A 20,948-nucleotide genomic window follows, 5' to 3' on the forward strand; every position below is an offset into this window, starting at 1 on the left:
GAGGACCACACCGAGTCCCCGCTGCAGGCGCCCTCACAGAGCCCAGTGTGTGCTTAGTGCTGCTTGTGGCTGGCAGCCAGCGCTGTGGCCAGCGGTCGGGACACGGGCCCGAGCATCTCGCCTCGCCTGACCGAGTGCTGACATCACTTCCATCACAGACGGAAAATTCCATTTGGTCAGAGCCCAGATGCTGATCAGACATTTCCCATTCTCTTTCTGAATGGGCCCAGGGGAAGTGAAGGGGACGCCGGCTCCTGGCCAGGGGAGGCGGGGCTGCCGCGGCAACGCCAGCGGAAGAGGAGACGGGCACAGGTCACGCTGGGCGCCCTCGTGCCCGGCTCATGCACCCAGCCGGCGACGGACTCTGCAGCTTCGCCGTGTTGGGCCAGACCCCCAACCACTACTGCGCCCCCGTGCCCCCCATGTGAACCGGAGGTGCCAGCACCCTCCCTGGGGGCAGAGGGAATTCGTGGTGGCCCAGGTCCCAGAGCCACTGTCCTGTCAGACCTTGGGGTGGAGAGCCAGGGGCTGGGGCCAAGTGCCAGAGGGGGCACCACCTCCTCTAGATCGATGAGCTCAGTAAGGCCTTTCCAGCACCCCCCGGGGAAGGTTTATGCAGACAGACCCTGTTCTCCTAGTAGGGGGGCTTCCTGGAGCCAGGGAGACAGACCAGCAGGGGGCGAGGTGGACGCCTGGCTCCCAGTGGGCAGGGTTCCAGGGGTATGTGGGGGTGACGGGGCACCTGGGCTTCTGCCTGTCATTGCCTCCAGGGAGGCCTCTGGAAAGTAACTTACCTCCAAGGTACCCAGCTCTGAGCCCCAGAGCTGACCCCCATCAAGCCTGGCCCGGGGCTCCCTGGGCAGTGGTCCTCCCCAAGTCCCTGGTCCTTGACTGGCTCCATAAGGCAGGGCTGGGATGGGAGCATCCTCCGCTCCGTGGCCGTGGCGGTTATGCCCCCCAGCCAGGTGGCCGTGTGTGAGGCGGCCTTCCCCACTTCCCAGTCCCAGCAGGTGTCCCAACACCCAGGTTCTTGGGACCCCCTCATCCCCAGGAGTTCCAGCCACAGGCTGCTGTTTGTGCCCCTGCTGGGGAGATCACAGGGTGACACCTTCGCGTGCATGTGTGAGTGTGAATACAGGTGTGAACGTCTGGGAACACATGGGTGTAGACGTGTGTGTGTGCGTGTGAGTGTGGACACGCATGTGCGGGAGTGCCCGTGTGGGTATAGATGTAGGCATGCTCAGCTTGTCCTTGAGTGGCCCTGGACCACCCCCCCCCCCCCAGCAGTCAGGGTGCGCTCTCTCTGCCCCCAGCCCACCGGGCTGCACAGTGGCAGAGCTGGCCCTGGGAGCAGCCGCCCTCAGGACCCTGACCTTTCCTGGGGGACCCCTGTGGAGGTGCTGTTCTGCGTGTTCGAGGGACTAGCTCCTGCCATCCTCACAGTCCCGGGCCAGGAGAGTGATGTTCCTGTCTCTCCTCTATAGGTGGGGAAACTGAGGCACGAGGTTGACTCACAGTCATGTCTTTGAGCCAGGCTGAGCAGCACTGGTGCTTTGGTTCCCAGCAGGCTGGACTGCCCCACGTGGGCCTGAGATTTAGGGTGGCTGGGGGGGCAGGGCAGAACCCCTGTCCCTCGCTCCTCTGTCTAGCGGCAGGTAGTTCTGGGCCTCCTGGTAGCCAGCCAGGATGTCCCCCCCCCCCCGTCTGTCGTGGTTCCTGGGGGACTGGGCACCAGCAGGGCCTGTGGGACCACGCCATGGACTGAGAGGGGCCCAATTTGGGGTCCCGGGGGCCTTCTCCCCAAGGATAGCCCAGAGGAACGGGGAACATTCCCATCAACTCACAGAGGTGAAAACGGGGTGCAGAGAGAGGCAGGGCCAGACTGCACGGGAAGCTCACGTGGCAGAGCTGGGCTCCGACCAGGGGCCTCCCGCGCTGGGCTGGAAAGAGCTACTGACAGATTTCTGGCTCTGCACTGTAATTACGAAGTTAGTACAAGTGTGTGGTTTTTAAAAAAAAGAAAACCCCAAAAGACCCACCAACAACAAAACAAACCAAATCAAAGCGGTAGGAGAGGACCCAGGAAAGGTACAAGCGTGACTCCCGGCCGCAGGGACCTTCCGGACATGGACAGGCCGGCTCAGGGAGGTGCCCGGCCATGGTCCACTCACGGACGGGGCCCGGTGCACCGCCCTGGCCTGCTCTCTCTGGTTTGCGTGGCCCAGCTCGTGTCCAGCAGGCGGCGCCCCCGGCTCCCTCCACCAGCCCGGCAGTTCTGGGGCCCTCGGGCAGTACCCACCGGGGACCTACCAGGCTGGCGCCTGCCTTGGCTCCCAGAGGCACTCTGAGCCCCGCCTCCCTCCAGGTGTGAGGGGCCTGCTTGGCTGGCCTCAGTTTTCCTGCCTGGCAAATGGGAGTGGACGGTCCTGACACCTCTGAGGCAGTGACTGGGCCCGTCAGTGCTCAGAGTCCTGATGACAGTGAGCGCTGGACTGGGTGGGCTCTCGGGGCCCTGGGCCTCTGGGCCCGGCTCCCCATCCTCCAGAGGATATGTGTCTGTGTGCGTGTTTGAACACCCGCTCCATGCCCACTGTGTTCTCCGCGTGTGTGGGGCGAGGGGTTACGGACAGGACAGGAGGTGGCATGGTGGCGGGGCAGGGCCGGGACCAAGGGACAGCTGTTGGAGAAAAGGTGACCTTCAGGGGGACTGTGAGCACAGGGCGGGGACAGGGAAGCATGGGAGCCAGGGTCAGCAGGGCAGGGAAAGGGGGCTGGGTCTGGGTGTGCTGTGGTCTTGGAGGGCCCAGGGGCAGGGTGGAGAAGAGGTGGCTGTGTCAGGACTGGTGACTGGGAGGCAGCCTGGGCTAGGAAAGTGCAGCTGTCCCCAGCGAGCCATGGCCCCAGGGGCCGTGCTGTGTTCCGCCCTTGGCCTCTGCCCAGCGAGGAGCGGGTGGACAGGGCCTGCAGCCCTCGGGTCAACGTCCGGGCTGTGCGTGAGGCAGACCCAGGGAGCCCGTAGGACGGTGCTGTTGCAAGCACTCTGATGTTTATTGACATCCGGGGCTGGGCAGGATGAGGGCAGTGCCTGATACCAGGACCCGCAAGGCAAGCCCCCTCCGTGACTGGCCCTTGGCCCCCTGACACGTCCCTGATTGTGGCCTGGAGGCTCCTGGCTGCGGGCCTGGGTGCCTGCGGGCCTGGATGCTGGGAGTACCCTCCGAGACATGAGCGCCCCTGCCCTCCAGGAGCCTTGGGCCCATGAGGTGGCACTGAGGCCAGCTCCCCTCTCCCCGCCAGCGCATGAGCAGGGCATCCGGGCCCCCATCAGGCCTCTTGCCAGTGCGGGGGCGGTGGGCGGCTACACCCCCAGCCTGAAGGAGGAAGGGAGGGCACCAGCTGCTGATACCCCTTGTGGCCTGATGGTAGTGTGGGGCAGCCCACACTGCACGGCGGTGGCCTGTGACCACAGCCTCACGGTGTCACCCTGGTCCTCCCCACCCCGTGCCTCGTGGTGCCTCCAGACAGCACCTCAGCCCCCAGGGCGCCCGTGTTGCTCTGAAGCATGGCTGGAGGGGCAGGCCCTGGTCTGGTGGGAAGTGGGGGAGCCCTGCCTCAGGTGTGGGGGGTGCTGGCCGGGAGCATTGGGCCTCAGGGGAGACCTCTGGGACCAGCGGGCCCCTGGGAGGGCAGGGAGTGCCATCCTGCCTCCGCTGCCTGGCAACCATCTCCTGGGAGACAGCTGCTGGGGGCCAGGGCCAATGTGGCTGAGCCTCTCTTCCCAAGGGGGGGGCCCTGTGGGGTGTGGGGGAGGGGCAAGTGGGTGTTCCACACACCCCTCCCCCCCAGCACTCCAGGGACAGCCACTGTTGCTGAGTGTTCAGACATGGGGGAGGGAGGGTGTTTCCAGGTCTCCCTGAGGCCCAGCATCTCTGCGGCGGTGCCAGTGAGGGCAGCTATGGGGGGCCCAGTGGCCACACCACAAATCTGATGGTCCCCATGGGGTGGGTGCCACCGTGTGTTGGACCTTCTGCCTGGTACTTACTGCCCCACCCCGCCCAGGAGATGAACATGGTCAGGCCCAGCCTGCGGCTCCATCAGGCCACCACCCCCACCCCAACACAGGACATGGGCAGAGGTCCCAGAGGGGCCATGATGTGGGACTTGGGTCCTTCCTCCATAACTGCTCTGAAGCCAGTTTCTTTACCAGTGGAACGGACCAGTGGAACGGGCCAGGCGAAAGGGAGAGCCATGTGCTCCAACAGGTGGAGGCCCAGCCCCGGGCTGAGCCCACAGTGGGTGTCCCTGCTGGACCAACTCAACCACTTCCCATCGGGGGCGCTTCCTCCTCCCTGGTGACTCCTGGATGTGGCTGGAGAATTCAGGGCCCTTCTGGCTGCCCAGGGCCCGGGGGTTCACAAAAGCAGTCAGGTCCAGAGCAGTGTCCATGCCGAGAGGGAGGGCCCTGCTGTGTGTCTGGTTCCATGGTGGTTCCACGGTGCATGGCCTGGAGACTCCCACTGGCCTCTTCTGGGGAGAGCATTCCCTCCCTTTTTACAGAAGAGAAAATGGGCTCCAGGAGATTAGGGGCATTCCTTGGCCACGTGGCCATCATCAGCAGTGCTGGTCCTGCCCACCCGGCACCTTCTTCCTGGGCTTGGTCAGGGACCCCTGTTTAGACACACCTTGCCTTGGGCTCGGGGGCCCTGGACCTGGGAGGACCCCATGGCCATGCTCACCTGGCCCCTGGGAGTGTGGCTTGGGCCGGTCCTGGTGGCTAGTGCAGGGTTAAGGATGGGAGTCTGGGGGCTCATAGGCAAGCACCCAAGTGTGGGGAGCCTCTGCCCCCAGGGCTGGAGGGCGGCTGGGTTCCAGTGCGCCCCCACACAGCATGTTAGAGGTGCATCTGCCACGCAACCGCCGCTCCAGCGCCGCCTCCCCACCTCCCACAGGCGCTGCTGCTGCTGGGGGCCACCGCGCTGGCCTGCCTCGCCCTGGACCTCCTCTTCCTGCTCTTCTACTCTTTCTGGCTGTGCTGCCGGCGGCGCAAGAGCGAGGAGCATCTGGATGCCGACTGCTGCTGCACCGCCTGGTGCGTGATCATCGCCACGCTGGTCTGCAGGTGAGCGCCAGGCCAGGCCTAGCCAGGTGGGGGCGGCGCCGGAGGGGGCGGGCCGGGCCGGATATCCCCCCCCTCCAGTAGGGCTCCCCGCCTGCCGGCGATGCGCCCTCACGCGCCACCCCCACCCCCGCCCCTGCCCCGTCCCAGCGCCGGCATCGCCGTGGGGTTCTATGGCAACGGGGAGACCAGTGACGGCATCCATCGGGCCACCTACTCGCTCCGCCACGCCAACCGCACAGTGGCAGGGGTCCAGGACCGCGTGAGTGGCCGTCCGATGGGAAGGGGGGGCTCTGTTCCTGCCCCTGAACCCTGTGTCTGCGTGTGTGCCCCAGGGGTGGGCATGTGCTGGGAGCGGGTCTGTGCCCGGGCTCACCGGCCCCCGGCCCGGCGCAGGTGTGGGACACTGCGGCCGCCCTGAACCGCTCAGCGGATCCCAGTCTGCAGAGCCTGGAGCGGCAGCTGGCGGCTCGGCCGGAGCCCCTGCGTGCAGTGCAGCGGCTGCGGGGCCTTCTTGGGACGCTGCTGGGCTACACAGCGGCCATCCCGTTCTGGAGGAACCCCGCCGTGTCGCTCGAGGTGCTGGCGGAGCAAGTGGACCTCTACGACTGGTACAGGTGCGGCTGGCCCTCTTTTCTGCCCCCTGCCCCTACTGGCCCCTAGAGCCCCGGGTCTGAGGTTTGGTGGGTAGGAGGGGCTAAGTTCCCCAGGACCTCTTACAAGAGCCAATGGCAGCCCCCTAGACCCCCCATGTTCCAGAATTGCCCGTGGGTGCCCCTCTGGGCCCCACCCATACCCTCTGTGTGCCCACAGGTGGCTGGGCTACCTCGGCCTCCTGCTGCTCGACGTGGCCATCTGCCTGCTGGTGCTGGTGGGCCTCATCCGCAGCTCCAAGGGCATTCTTGTTGGGTGAGTCTGTGGGCCTGAGGGCCGATGGGGAGCAGGGGAGCAGCGCCCACAGCACCACCTTCTGAATCAGCCCTGCCCCTCCCCCTCACCCATCTGTGGGTCTAGCCGTAGGTCTGCCCAAGGGGTGGGGCCCCACCAGCTCATGGGGATGCCAGGAGGTCACACCGGAGGCTCTGTCCTTGGCCTGGAGGCCTCGTGGGTTCAGATCCCCGCTGTGCGGCTTACTCAGCCGGCCACGTGGGGCGGGTGGCCCCCGGACACGGATGCTCCGTGTCCTCATCTCAAAGACGGAGGTGGGAATGGCTTGTCCATAGGGTAGTTGTGAGATGTTGGCCTCCTTTCCCCCAGGACAGCTGAACAGCTGTGTCCTGCCCCCGCCTGGGCCAGGCGCTGCAGGTGACAGTGCTTGGGGGACAGGGAGAGCCGGGTGAAGGCCAAGACCTGTTGTGTACCCAGGGGAGGGGGAGCAGGAAGAGCAGCCGCTTCCTGAGCTCCGAGCCCCACCGCAGCCCACGCCAGGTGGGAGAGAAGTCCATCTGTGCGTGGCTTTTGGGTGGCTCTAGCTAAGAAGCCACAGCCCTTGTGTGGGGAGACCTCCCCCAATGTTCCTCGGGGCCCTGGCCCTCTGGCCTGCAGGCACCCCAGCCTGGGGGATGCTGATTGGCTTTCTTTGCCCCAAGGGTCTGCCTCCTGGGGGTGCTGGCCCTGGTCATCAGCTGGGGCTCACTGGGCTTGGAGCTGGCCGTGTCTGTGGTAAGTGGCAGGGGTATATGTGATCCTAGTCTGCTGGGCCTAAGCATGGGAAGGGGGTGGGGAACGTCACATGCCTCTCGCCTGGGACACCAAGGTTCCACGAGGAGTGGAGACCTTTCCGCGGGCACACAGCATTCACATGTTACCTTCTGGGCCTGAGAGCAGACCTGGGCCACAGGCTCTATCTGTGAGAGCTGAAGAGTGGGGGACCTAGCTTGGTCACCCCATCTTCCTTGCCTGTACCCCCCCAGGGCTCCAGTGACTTCTGTGTGGACCCCGACACCTACGTGACCAGGATGGTGGAGGAGCACTCGGTGCTGAGTGGGGGTGAGTCTGCAGCCGTGTCTGAGCCAGGACCCCAGCGGCCAGGCTAGGGAGACCCCGCTGAGCTAGGCCAAGGCATCCTCTCCCTCCTGGGCCCTCAGTCTGGGGGAGGCAGGACCTATGTCGATCAGGAAGTTAGTAAGTGAACAGGAACACCTTCTGTGAACGGGGGGTGCTGAGGATGAGGACAGGGGTTGTGTTGAGCCAGTGATGGGGGGTGGGGTGAGGGTGGGGGCCAGGTGACAAGAGGGCAAGGTGAGTGATGACACGCCGCTTCAGAGCAGGTAGCAGTGTGGCTTGCCAAAGAGGTAGCATTAAAATTGAACCAGAGAAGGCTGTGTGTCTTGTGCAAGGGCTCTGAGGCAGAGACAAACTTGATATGTTTGTGAGGCAGAAAATAGACCAGTTGGGAGAGGAAAGGGTGGGGAGCCTAGCAGGCCAGGTCAGGGATAGGAATTTGGGCTTAATTCTGGGGGGTCCATTGGAGGGTGGGAAGCCCAGAAGAGACATGGTCCAAGATGGGATTGCCTTATCAAAGCCTCTTTGGGCTGCTGGAGCGACAAGCTCCTCCAGTCAGGAGATGGGGTGCCTTGAGCCAGCAGGGCAGAGCGTGGATGGGGACGTGCTGTGAGGCAGCAGGACGGGGCTCCTGGAGAAGCGGGGTGTAGGGAGGGAGGCGTCAAGGACCTGCTCTCTGCCTGAGCTGCCGTGGTCACCGGAACTGTGGACTGAGGTGGGGGCAGGGAGCGGGTCCGGGGGTGGGGGCCTACAGTGTGATGCCAGTTGGCCATCCCAAGAGGCAGCTGCATGTGGGGCTCTGGGGCTCAGGTGCAGCCAGAGCTGGAAGGTGCTAAGCTCGTGGGTGTGCCCTGCTGTAGGTGCTGCGTGTTCCTCGAGAGAAGGGTGGAGGCATTGTCCCCTCAGGGACAGGGGTTCTAAGTGGCCTTAAAATGCTGGCCTTCAGGGGACCATCTTCCCTCTTTGCCTCAGAAAGCCACAGGGATGAGCAGGGGGCTGGTTTTTGGCTTATCTGGTTGGAGGAACAGCTTCCACCTAAGCCCGAGGAGCCCCCAGGAAGGAGGGTTGTCTGCCCTCCCCCCCACTGTGGGGGAGGAGTGGCCCTGCTGTGCCCACCACTGTCCCCGGCCTCTCCAGGTCCTCACTGCTGAGGACTCCCGGGTCTTTAGCAAGCGCGAGCAGCCCCCGGCCCAAGGGAGTGTAAGATCCTGCCTGCAGGGCCAGGAGGCCCTGGCCCTCCCAGGGCCAGGCAGAGCCAAGGCCAGAGTGCTGGCCCCTCTATAAGCGGCCAAAGTGAGCTGGGTGGGAGCCCAGGCCCAAGGGGCCGAGGTGGGATCAGGGCAGGAAGGGGGCCAGGCTGCAGCCAGCCCCGTGCACCTGCTCTTGTCCTGGGCCTCAGGGCCCCAGGAGGAAGGCACCTGGGACTCCAAAGCCACAGTGTCGCTGCTGCAGGGATGGGCGCTAAGCCCCCCCGAGTCTGCGGCTCTGAGAGCCTTATGGGCGTGGGGCAGGCAGACGGGCTCCCCGCTCCTCCTTCATCTCCAGCCAGGCTCGGGCCTCCTGGGGTTTCCAGAATCACAATTGTAAGTGAATCCTGTCTTCAAATGTTGGACACAGAATCGACACATTTTAATGGGGAGTAGACACACCACCTGAGTCCTGGGCTCCCCGACAGCCATGTCCAGGCCCTGTCCCCTCCTCTGCCAGCCAGGAGCCCATGCATCCCTGCGTCTCTTCTGACCCCTTGCCCATCCCCAGTGCCTATCTGCTGCCCCAGAGGGAAGAGAGGAAGAGGGCTGCGCTCCACGGGGCACGTGTGCGTGCTGTAAGGACCCTGCTTGGAGCAGAAGGGTCTGGGCCCTGGCCCTCGGCTCCCTGCAGGCCACAGCTCCTCACACATGTGCTTGAGCACACACAGGCACAACATACAGACACGTACACACGCATGTGTGCAGACATATGCACACGTGGACACGTGCACACACGTACATACATACAGACGTGTGTGCATACAGATGTGTGGGCGTGTGTGTCTGTTCACACACTCGTGCAGAAATGCACATACACACGTGCACACAGTATCCATGCAGGTGCACACAGGTGCACGTAAGCACACACAGGTGCGCACACGGCTCATGCACACAGCTGCCCTCACGCCCCCGCCTTGACTTCTGTCCGCAGACATTCTGCAGTACTACCTGGCCTGCTCGGCCCGGGCCACCAACCCCTTCCAGCAGGTGAGTGCTCGGCTGCTCCTGCCCCTGGGCGGCCCTGCAGCCCTCAGCCCGTCTCAGAGGCCTTGAGTCCCTGGGACCCCAGGAGTTGGGGGGCAGGGGGCCGCTGGACGAATGCCACTTTGGCGTCGCTAACTGCCCCCATGGTTAGCGCCCTGATGCCCTCGGCACAAGCCCTTTGGGGTGGACTGCTTAATGCCTCCCAGGGACTGGGGATTCCTGTCAGTTCCTGGGTCACCCTGGGGCCACCCTGCAGGGCAAAGCCAACCTCAGGCAGGGCAGGTGCAGAGGGGCCCAGGGATGCCTCACTGGGGGAGGGGTCCTGGGCCCGCTGTGGAACACCTGAGCCAGAGTCACGGTGGAGTTTGGAGGGAAATGCTTTGGCCCATTGGCTGTCACTGCCCGTGATTGTGCGGCCCCGGGGCGCTCGTGAAATGCTCCCCACTTTGAAGTCACCATGGTTTCGGTGATTTTACTCTCTGCGTGTGTAGGCAGCCTCCCGGGGATAGGAGCAGCTTCCCCAAGGGCTCCCCCAGGGCCCCGGCCCTGCCTGACCTGGGTGTGGGTGGGACTGGGGGAGGCGAGCCGGGCTGCCCTACCCCTGCCGGAGTCAGCGGGCCTCTCTGTGGAGCAGAAGCTGTCTGGCAGCCACAAGGCGCTGGTGGAGATGCAGGACCTGGTGGCTGAGCTTCTGAAGACCGTCCCCCGGGAGTACCCGGCCACCAAGGTGAGCAGGGCGCCGCGCCCCCAGCTCCGGCTGCCGCCACCCCCTCTCCCCCACCCTTCCTCAGAGAGGCTTCCCCTCCTCCCCTTCACCCGCCTGTCATTGCCCCGGGGGTTTGGGCTAGGTTTTTAAAAATAATGTAGCTCTTTATCTTAAAAGTAATACCAACTCTTTGAATTTAAAAAAAAAAAAACGAAAAGGGAAAACGGGGACAGATGTGGGAACAAAGGAAGGTCCGCCCCCGGGCCTTGGAGGTGTTCTGGGAACTCGGGGGCGGGGTTGGGGGGTGGCGGGTTTTCCCTGGCAGTGTTCTGGGTCCTGAGCATTCTGTCCACATGTCTGTTACCGCGCTCCTGACAAAGTCTAGCCTCCCCGGGGTTCAGCCTGGGGGCGGCGGAGAGGGGTCAGCCCACGGGGGTCCTGCCCGTGTGCGCCCCACTGCAGAGCGTGGCGGGGGCTGGGGCACATGTGTGCACACGGCTGGGCTCAGACATCTGCGGCCAGCTGGATCTTCTGTAACAAGCTGCAAAACTTAAGGAAAAGATGCACATAGAGACACAGCAGTTGCTTCTTACTTTTGTTCCGGTCAAGGCATCCTTTGGGTATTTTGCGAGCGAGTGGGTAGGTGGCTGGGGCCCCACTGGGGAGCTCCGCATCCCGGGGGGCCTGAAATAGCCAAGATGCGCTCTCTCTGGCACCAGATGCTAGAAGTCAAGGTCATCAACACCAAGCATGGGCTGGGCAGGCATCTCCGGAGGCCTCTCTATGTGGCGTGTAGACCCCGTGTTCTCCCCGTGTCCTCATGCAGTCGTCCCCTTCTGCCTGTGTGTGCCCCGACCCCCTCCTCTTACAGGACCCCAGTCCCATGGGATTGGAGCCCCCGTCTCTCGTGACCTCCGCTTGCCTTAATTACCTCTTGAAAGACCCCACGGACAAATACAGCCCCGTTCCGAGGTGTTTCGGGTCAGGAGTGCAGCATAGGAATTTGGGGCAGGGGGTGACTATTCAGCCCCGAATGGCAAGTCTTGTTGACTGGGGATCCGCTTCAGAATCGCTGGGCGTACTTGGCACGTGCGCCACGGAAGCCGTGTCCGGCCCTGTGGTTGGTCTAGAGGCATCCCGTCCACCCTGGAGGGTTTCTGTGGGGTCGTCTGCCCATGGACAGGATGCGGGCAGTGATGCCCATGCCCGCGTACACACAGAGGGACAGACACACACGACGGGACCAGGCTCGCTCTATACAGAGTGTTCGAATAATGTTTTGTCACTTAAAATAGCATGAAAATTTTCTCCTTAACTGTTCCTGAAAGTCAGATTCTTTCAGAGAACCAGGCCCCTGTCAGGAGCTGCGTGGGCATTTGCTGTCTCTCCTGTGTTGACAGGCTTTCATGGGTCCTGTTGGGTCCATGGTCAAAGGAACGAGACTGATACAAAGCGAAGGTCAAGCAAAGCTTTATTTCGTGCCAAGCGTCGAGAATCAAACTGACCGGCCAGGGCCGTCTCTTGCAAAGAGGCGACCCCTCTCTTCTTTACAGACTAGCTTTTAAGGGCAAAGGCCATGTGGTTGGGCCTGGCCACGCACAGGTGACCAATGAGATTGTAACACAGAGAAAGCTGCACAGTCCTGCTAGGTCACACATAAGTGACCAATTGAATTACAATTTACCCTATAGTAGACATTTGAACCAGCCTATCACCTTGGTCAGAATTGGCGCCCAAAGGGCGGGCCCGTACTCCTTGGTAGCTAGGAGACAGTATGCGCCCCCCACCGATTAGATATCTCCACCTGGCCTGACCCACCCTTGTATTTGGGCTTTGTTACCTGGGACTGGTTTCTGGGACTTGTTTTTAAGTCCGTTCCCTGAAGGGGGGAGGGGGCAGGGTCAGGGTGGAGCTGCTCTGGCTAAATAGGCCCTTACAGGTGCCACTTCCCCCCGTATGCTTCTGTCCTCAGCAGTCCCTCTGGGGCCAAGACACAGACTCTGGCCCTCATTTCTAGAAGCCCAAGGTCCTCAGGGCCTGGGCCAAGACCAGGGCCATCTCAGGGTGTGGGTGGATGGGAACCTGGAGGGCTCCCAGAGGACCTATGCCTGGCTCGGGCCCCCCCTCCTGACCGTGGTACTGACCTTGTGTGCTATGTGTCCCCACCCAGGACCCCTTGCTCCGTGTCCAGGAGGTGCTGAACGGCACAGAGGTGAACCTACAGCACCTCACCGCCCTGGTGGACTGCCGCAGCCTGCATCTGGTGAGGACCGGCCTCCCGAGCCGGGCCGCGGCAGCTGGGGGCAGGGGTGCCCCTGGGGGGCTGGCAGAGGGTACAGCTGGGGGGGCAGAGAGTGCACGTGGAAGTGCAGCTGGGGGGCAGAGGGTGCTGCTGGGTGGGGGTGGGGACTCAGAGAATGGGCACGCACCCATGGGTGGGGGGCCCGAAGCCAAGGCTGGAGCCGGGGCTGTCAGGCGGCGAGCCGTGGGCTGGGCCGCGGCTCTGCGCGTCCCATCTCACCCTGCCTTCCCTGTCTCTCCTGGGTCTCTGTGGGCCGTGCTGTCCCCATGCTGTCTGGCCCCAGGACTACGTGCAGGCCCTGACGGGCTTCTGCTATGACGGCGTGGAGGGCCTCATCTACCTGGCGCTCTTCTCCTTTGTCACGGCTCTCATGTTCAGCTCCATCGTCTGCAGCGTCCCCCACACCTGGCAGCAGAAAAGGTGAGGGGCTCAGCGCTCGCCCCCAGCCACGCCGCTGGCGGGATGTTGTCGGGATGTGCCTTCCGGACACCGCTGTCCTCCCCCTGAGACAGCAGCGGACGGCCTCCTCCCCGGCTGACTCTCTGTAAGCCACTGCGGTGCTCGCAGGCTAGCATGTCCGCGGCGAGCGGCCCCATTTCCAGATGGCAAACCGGGTCTAGAGGAGCTCCCGGCCCAGGGCGCATGCAAGTCCGGGGCAGGCAGGCGGAGCCAGCTGTCCTGCCCGCCGGCGCCGGCTCCGTGTCCCACGTCCCTCCGCACCTCTGACCGGCTGGTCTCGGGATGTCCGGTCCGTCTCCCCGCCCCTCAGGGCATGTGTGCAGGGCTCACGCATGGAGACGGCAGCTGTCCAGCTGTGGGGACACGGAGCTTCCGCAGGGAGGGCCCTGGGCAGCTGTGGCTTCCGTGGCCTCTTCAGCTGGATGACCAGGACGGCAGCTACTTCCTGTGGGGCTATTATGTCCTTGTCTTTGAAGTGGGGGTCCTGGCAGCTCCTGCCTCAGTCTCCCTGGTCAGTACTGCGTTGAGTGGTACAGGGAGGAGCCGGGCCCCTTCCCTTGCTTGGGGCCTGCACTTCATCTCCCACACTCACCACCTCCCCTCCCACTGGGCTGTGGCTGCTTCTTGGTGGCCCAGATCAGATGACGAGGACCTCAGCTCAGATCTCTTCCCTCTGTCTGGGGTTCTGCACTGGTGATGCTGCCGGTGGCGGTGAGGGTGGTATTGGTGATGATGATGACGGTGATGATGACGGTCCTGAGGACGGTGACAGTGGTGGTGGCAGTGAGGAATTTGGCAGGGATGGTGGCAGTGGTAATAAAGGTGGCAGCCCTAGGGAAGTGGCTAAGAGAATAGACCTGGAGCCACATGGCCTGGGTTTCAGATTATTGTTTATTAGGTGATTGTGAGCAAGTCACTTAACCACTCTGGGTTTCTGTCTCCCTAACTGTGAAATGGGGGTCGTGAGAGACACCCGTCTTGGGGTCGGTAGGCCCTCGGTGAACCGCTGCGTGTAAGGGCTTAGCCCGGGGCTTGGCTGGTCATTGCCACCCAGCCGGCTGCTACCCCTGTCCTGCTTATCTCACTGCAAGGGGCCCAGAGGGGAGGCCCTCTGCGCAGAGTCACAGAGCTGGCACTCGGGAGGTGCGACGGGAGCCCCAGCTTGGCAGACCTGTCCCATTACCACTGGGTAGCCTGGCCCCAAGTCTGACCCAGAGCAGGCAGGACGTGAGGAGAGCTACGCGTGCCCAAGGCCTGGCCCCCGGCTCCGTTGCCTCACCCCGCAGCAGCCAGAACAGAGCGGACAGAAGGCCAGAGCACAGCAGAGCGGGAGGATTGGGCTCAGGCCACCCAAAGGTGCAGGCTGGGACCTGCAGGGCCAGGAGAGGGCACCCGTACTTCCAGGCCTCAGCCCTCTCTGCCCCGAGAGGAGGGACCCTGCCCCCTTCCCCTGAAGGCAGACAACATCCCTGTGTACAGGCTGAGGGTCGGCATCCTCGGCTCCCCCATCTCACGGAGGACGCGACCAGGGTGGCACGTCACGGTGCCGTGGGCTGTCGGCGAGCCCGCCAGGATCCGCAGGACGAGTGTCTGCCTCTGAGCGGACCTGCCTGGGGCCCCTGGCTGGCTGCCCTGGGCCAGGGTGTGACGAGCACTGGGTGTCCCTCCCTGCAGGGGCCCCGACGAGGATGGGGAGGAGGAGGCGGCCCCCGGGCCAAGGCAGACACACGACAGCCTGTACCGCGTGCACATGCCCAGCCTGTACAGCTGCGGGAGCAGCTACGGCAGCGAGACCAGCCTCCCGGCTGCGGCGCACACCGTCAGCAACGCCCCCGTCACCGAGTACATGTGAGCCGTGCTGGAGCTGGGGCGGGGGGTGGGGGGGGGGCAGGCGGGAGGGGCGGGGGGCTGGAGCAGGAGCTGCCCTGGCTTCTGGCGGGGTGGCCCCGGCAAGCCTGTGTGGTGGCCGCGGTGAGGCCCCTCGCTCAGAGCGATGCTGTAGGGAGGATGTGGGGATGCCCGGGGTGAGGCCAGGGGCCAGCCTCGTGGTGAGGGCTCCTGCGGGCGGGGGTGGGCCCCCTAGGGCCGCCCAGAGCTCTCGGCTACTTTGCCAGTGGACCGCATGCAGGCTGGTGATAAGAAGGCCCAGGGTCGAGCAGGGTGGGCACGGGGTCTGCCCCGGGGCGGCCTGGGCCTGCCGAGGACGTCGCTCACGGCCCCCTCTCCTCACACTGCAGGAGCCAGAATGCCAACTTCCAGAACCCCCGCTGTGAGAACACCCCCCTCATCGGGCGCGAGTCCCCCCCGCCCTCAGTAAGTCTCCGGGGTACGGGGGGGTTGCCGGGGAGGGCTGTGCGCCTCCAGTGCTGGGGGGAGGGCTCTCCGGTGGGCGTCTGGCCTGAGGAGACAGTGCCGAGTGGGCCCCCAGGCTGGCCTAGAGGTATGTTGGGGCCCGAGTGGGCTGGGGCCACCTGCCTGGTGGGTAAGCTTGGCTTCAAGGGGCCCTGGCTTCTCTTTTCCTGGTCTGGTCCACTTTCATTTTTTTCATTGACTTCCTGAGCTCAGAATAGGACCCAGTCTCTGGCTCTTCCAGCCGGTGTCCCCTCTGTGCTCAGGGATGAGACAGAAAAGAGAGGGGACAGGGCAGTTTGGTGCCAAAGAGAAGGAGCTTACCAACTGAAAGGGGCCCTGGTGGCCTTCCTGGAGGTGGTGGCCTGCAAAGAACAGGGCCAGAGAAGCTGAAGGCCACCTGCCTTGAGAAGCGTGCCTGTGTAGTGGCCCTGGGGTGCCCATGGCCCGGACCAGAGTCTGTGTGGCGCACAAGCCACCTGTCATGCCCCAGCAGCCCTTTCCAGTGGCCCTCCGCTCCGGCCCCCCCACAGCCTGGCATTCAGGCCGCCCTTTCTCTCTCTCTCTCTCTCCTGCACCCCTCCCACCCTGGGCCCTCCTAGCGCTATCTGGCGGCCCTGGACTCTGGCAGCCACGCAGGCTGGCAGTTTAAGCCCATGGATAGTGGCCGAACGCTGTGGTGGCCGTGCCCTCAGAGTGACAGGTACTGACCTGCCCCAGGTGGCCCGCACCGCCTGCCTGTCACGCCTCTGTGCCTCATGCTCTCTGCTCACGGCTGCCCCCTTGCCAGGGCCGGCCTCGGGCCTGTGTCTCTGCTCAGCCCTTGGCCCTTGCTGGGCCAGCTCTGAGCCATGACGAGCTTGTCCGTCCCTGGCCCAGCCGGAGACCTCGTGCTGGCCTTGGGCCCATGACGCTCCCATCCAGGGCAGTGCCCCCCCCACCCCTGGCCCAGCTGCAGGCGATCCCATCTTGTCCCCTTCCAGCAAGGAGACCATCTCCGCAGGCCCGAGGGTGCGCCAGCCCCTGGTGCCTGGCTCTGTGCACTCGCGCCATCCTGGCCAGCGGGCCCAGCCCTGGAGGCATCTCCCCGCATGTTCGGAAGCACACACAGGTGCACGCAGACGAGCCGTCCCCCCACGTCCTTGTGTGCGTGCTTGGGCTCCTTCAGGGTCTGGGGTGCTGCCCTGCCCCCTGCTGCATGTCCGGGCAATGACATGGCTCCCGGGTGCCCACGGCGCCTACCTCCCAGTGTAGTGGCTAACCCGGGCGCTCACAACCTTCTTTCCCCCCAGGAGCTCCAGGAGGGCTATCAGGGCCCGGGAACAGTGACCCTCCTCGTCTGGGGACACTGGTGTGGGGCCTCAGGTGTGGGGTCAGCCTGCCGCTCTCCCCACCTCTGGTGACACTTGACATATGCCTGGGTCTTTGCCCACACCCCCTCAGACCTGTGGCTGTAGCACACGCCTCCTCCACATGTGTGCATCGCGAGGACGCCCACGCGTGCACTGAGCACCTCATGCTTCGGGTTGGATGAGGGTAGAGAGGATATGCCGTCCATGCCCCTCTCACCGTGCCCCCAGCTGCTTCCGTTCCAGTGTCCGGGAGCTGGGAGGAGCCCACGCTTTGTTCCCAACCCAAGCAGGCAACAGCATCCCCCAGCTCAAGGGGCCTGTGTAACTTTGGGGGTCCCCCTTTCCCCGAGGTGATGGGGCAGAGTGGCTGTGGGGTCTCCTGGTTCCTGGGGCTGTGGGCCACTGGGGAACCCCCTGACCCTTTCTGGAACCCAGCCTGACTCTACCTTTGCACGATGCTCTCCTCCTGGCTCCTCGATCAGGATCCCGCTGGGGGAGGAGGCCTCCCCAAGTCCCCCAAGCCAGGCCCTTGAGGGCAGCCTGCGTGTGGCATGGAGGTCCTGGGCATGTGGGGTGCAGCTAGGCGGCCTCACAACGCTGGCCCTTTGTGGGGCAGGGCTCTGCCTGGCTGGGTGCCCAAATGCCTGAGCACACTCCCTTCACCGGAAGAGGAGGCCGGCTGGTCCCCGTCCTGAGCCTGGGGCGCGGGGGTTGGCCCTCTGCTCGTGGAGCCCGCCGGCCACTCTGGAGCCCCTCTGCCAGGGCCCTGCCAGCCGCGCCACCACCGTCCCGTCCTGCCCGCAACAGTGCTTCTCGCTCAGCTCGCCAAGGCCCACGCCGCTGTGCCCAGCGCCCCGCTGACCCCTCTCCCCACCTTGTCTCCCTCCAGTACACCTCCAGCATGAGAGCCAAATACCTCGCCACCAGCCAGCCTCGCCCCGACTCCAGCGGCAGCGGCCACTAGACAGCCCCGGCCGGCCCGCCGCACACGTGCCAATCACCCTGCTCCTCCCCGTGCCAGCACTGCTGCGTCCACCCGCAACTACCCGCCGGACCCGCCGCACGGCCGCTCGCCCCTCCCCTCCCCTTCCCGCAGGGGCACGGAGACACACCTGGACACGGGAGCAGCGCCACCGACATGGGGTCCTCCAGCCCCCCCCCATGCCCCTCTGCCTCTGAGGAGGGGGTTTCACGGAGCCCGGCTCTGGGCCGGACTCGGTGCTGTGTCCTGACGCTTACTCTGCACCAGGCCAACCCGTGGACCCCCATCTTCTCCTCGGCTCGCGTCCCAGCCTGCTCTTTCCCTCCTGCAGCTCTGATGCTTCTGCCACGCCCTCCAGGCTTCCGTGTGTCCCTTCTTGCGTTCACAGGCCATGCGGTGCCCACTCTGGGCTCCCTCTGGGCCGGCGGCTGGAGGGGCTTCGGCGTGTTCTCCCGGGCAGTTCCTCCTCCTCTCCACCCGACCATAGGCCCCTCCTGCCAGTTGCCAGAAGCCTCCCGCCCAGCCCCGCTCTCTCCCCCAGCACCCACCCTGCCCGGGGAGCCCAGCCCTCTGCAGCGGCCAGAGGATGGCAGGTGCCACACCGAGCCCAGGCTGCTCGCCCAGTCCTGGCCACCTTCTTGGTGCCAAACCCCCTCCCCTGCCCCAAGACTTGGCAGCTCGTCTGGTTCATTTTTGCACTAACCACATTTGTCATCCTAGGGCAGGCGGGGCTGCCGGCCGAGCAGCACACTCCCTTCTCGGTTCCCTCTCTGTCCAGGCGCAGCGTCCCAAGCCCGGCCTTGGGGCTGGACCCGAGCTGTGGCTGTGAATGTGCCCTCGGCCCCTGTCGCCCCCCTTGGGACTAACCACTAACCTCACCCAGCCTCCGTGGGCACCTCTGGTCAACCTAGAGCCAGCAAGTGTCAGCCCGAGTCCAGGCCAGAGATGAGGCCTAGGATAGCCGGCTGGGAGTTGGGCTGGAGTAGCCGTTTCTTCTTGGGGTGCTGCTGGGGAAGGGCTGTAGATGGACAGGCAGCCTGAGAGCCTGGAAAGCCGTCCCTGGGCAGGTGCTGCCCCAGGACAACTGTGTCCTCGGGAACGAGTGTCCCTTGGGCTGTAGGACTGAGGTCTGTGCAGCCTCAGTCTCCCTACCTGTGAAGTGGGAACAAGGCTTCCCCTAAGGTGCTTTGGCTTTAGTGTACAATGTGTGCTGTGTTTCCTGCCGTGGAGGGTGTGCCTCCCCCCACTCAGGATGGGAAGCCTCCCCCTCCCCTGCCAGTCTCAGCCCTGGCCTAGCCAACCTGAGACAGAGAGGCTCTGGCCTGTGTGTCCGGCCCGGGCCAGGGTCCTGCAGGGGGAGGCGGGCAGCTGGCCAAGCTGCTTACTGGCATGTGGGCTCTCCCTTCCAGAGCAGGGGGGGCAGTGTCCCTCCCTGGGACAGGTCTGGGGACATGCCACCTGCCTTTCCTCCACAATCCTTTCTCTGTGCTGGTGTCTGGGACCAAAAGGGCAGGTGGACTGGGGGCCAGGCTGCCTCTGCCCCGGGAGAGGAGGGGAGTGAGCAGGCAAACACAGGGTGCCCCAGGTGGGTCTGGGGCCCTGAGCCTTGCATCTGAGCCCATGGGCCCGGCCCAAACCTCACTGCAGGGCCGCTGTGCTCCAGGCCCCACCTGGCCGTCGCTCCAGGCCTCCACTGCAGACTGGCCCAGTTTTTCCTCTGGGCTCCTCCAGCGGCGAGAGCGTTGCCGGCCCAGCGTCAGGAGGGAGGCCCCGGCCGTCCTGCCTGGGTGCCTGCTGTGTGCTCGGCCCCTGCTCAGAAGCACAACGGCTAACCGCGGCCCTGGGAGGCCGCCCACAATGTGAATGTACATAGCATGGAGGCGGGCGCTGCCCGGACAGGCTGTGGACCTCGGCTGTCCGGGGAGCTCCCCCGTGCGTCGTGTGCGTATGTGCCTGCCCCGTCTGTGACTTCATCCACTTCCTTCTCCTCACCGAGGTTGAATAAAGGAAAAGGAGAATCATCAAAAGGGGTTCAGACCCCGGCCTCAGTCTGTGGAGGGAGCAGGTCTTGGCCGTTGGTTTTCTTTCTGTTCTGAGTTTTCAGGGTCCCCTTCCCAACCAGTCCCCATCCCAGTGACCTCTCCACATCCCTTCCCGGCCTTGGTCCCCACAGGCCCTGCAGCACCTGCCGGGGGGGTGGGGGGCTCGACAAAGTGGGTGGAAGGTGGGAGGGAGGCACCCCCGGGCTCTTGAAGCCCCACACGGTCCAGATGGCTCCCGCGCCCCCCACAGGCTGGGCAAACAGGCGGGGTCCGACTGGGACATCTGGCCCCCAGGACCCCGTACTGTGTCCACCCACCCCATCTCACTATGCAATTCCAGTCCAAGCACCATTCTCTCCCTAGCCCGGACCCCTGCCCAACCCCCCATGGGAGGCCGGCAGGTAGCCTCCCTGGGCTCCAGCTGGGGGGGTGGCGGGCAGGGGCCGGCGCCTTCTCTGGGGCTTTTTTGACCGAAATGGTTGTGCGCTGTACCACTTCCTTATACACAACATGCCACTCGATATAATTTTGTTCAGACTCCGACCCTCCCAGTCCCCCTCCTGGCCCTTGCACCCCACCCCCACAGTGTGATTTAGGGCCTTAAGCGGGAAGGGGGAACTGAGGTCTGAACCACTCGACATCTTCCTCCGGCATCTTCCTCCAACCTCCCTAGGGCCATGGCCGTATGTGCTGTCGCTGTGTTTTTTATTTTTATTTTTGTTTTTGTTTATTTTTGTTTTTTAACTGGGTTTGGGGTTTGATTTTTATTTCTTTGGGGCTTTATTTTCTTGGCAGATAACTAAAAATCTCGTTAATGTAATTTCTGTGGTTTCTATTCAGCTTGGGTTTCATGTTTTAAAATAAACAAATTTTAAAAAACAGGGCTCTTTTCCTGCCTTGATCTGGGCCTGCCAGGGCGTGTGGGCAGCGTGCTCGTGTGCTGGGTAGCTGAGAGACCCCCCGAGGTGGCGGGAGGCCCAGTTCGCCGGAGGGGGTGGGGTTAGAAGGGGGGAACCGACTAGAGAGTCCCGGGATGGGGGTGGCTGGGTGGCTGGATGGGCCAGAGCGGTCGTCTTCACATTCTAAAGGCCTCTTTGCGGTTCGGACATGCCCTGGAGCGGCCCGGGATGCCCGTTCGGAGTGCCCTTCGGTCGCCTGGGGAGGGGACAGGCCTGGCCCTTGGGCAGGGGTGTTGGAGGCGGCCAGGTGGGAGCAACGGCCGGTGCCGGAGAGGAGCGTGTCCTGGGTCCCCGCTGTGGGTGCACCTCCAGTCACTGGCCTCCCCAGGCGGGATGGTGGCGGGGAAAGGAGGGAAGGAGCCCCGGCGTGCGCTGGGAGGCTGGCAGGGCCCCGCCCGCAACCAACCTCGCACCCAGTTGCCCACCCAAAGCGAGGACCCTGC

The 20,948-nt window shown here is 64.4% G+C and overlaps 1 protein-coding gene across 3 annotated transcripts in view; it reads left to right on the forward strand.

Annotated features, from left to right (window-relative positions):
- Positions 1-20,948, forward strand: part of TTYH3 (tweety family member 3) — a 35,992-nt gene that overhangs the window by 8,904 nt on the left and 6,140 nt on the right. Inside the window, exons 2-15 of one of the 3 annotated variants that reach the window (XM_080830758.1) lie at positions 4,950-5,119; positions 5,267-5,378; positions 5,513-5,733; positions 5,930-6,025; positions 6,706-6,778; positions 7,030-7,105; positions 9,302-9,357; positions 9,989-10,081; positions 12,231-12,323; positions 12,646-12,782; positions 14,496-14,669; positions 15,059-15,134; positions 15,773-15,873; positions 17,412-20,427. In XM_080830758.1, the coding sequence (XP_080686884.1) occupies positions 4,950-5,119; positions 5,267-5,378; positions 5,513-5,733; positions 5,930-6,025; positions 6,706-6,778; positions 7,030-7,105; positions 9,302-9,357; positions 9,989-10,081; positions 12,231-12,323; positions 12,646-12,782; positions 14,496-14,669; positions 15,059-15,134; positions 15,773-15,873; positions 17,412-17,427 (1,494 nt within the window). In that variant the 3' untranslated portion in view covers positions 17,428-20,427. Of the gene's footprint in view, positions 1-4,949; positions 5,120-5,266; positions 5,379-5,512; positions 5,734-5,929; positions 6,026-6,705; positions 6,779-7,029; positions 7,106-9,301; positions 9,358-9,988; positions 10,082-12,230; positions 12,324-12,645; positions 12,783-14,495; positions 14,670-15,058; positions 15,135-15,772; positions 15,874-17,411; positions 20,428-20,948 lie in introns of those variants that run through there. The other 2 variants (XM_080830759.1, XR_013968435.1) reach the window with 2 other exon arrangements.

Source organism: Martes martes (genome assembly GCF_963455335.1).
Source record: "Martes martes genome assembly, chromosome: 18".
Classification (NCBI taxonomy): Eukaryota; Metazoa; Chordata; class Mammalia; order Carnivora; family Mustelidae; genus Martes; species Martes martes.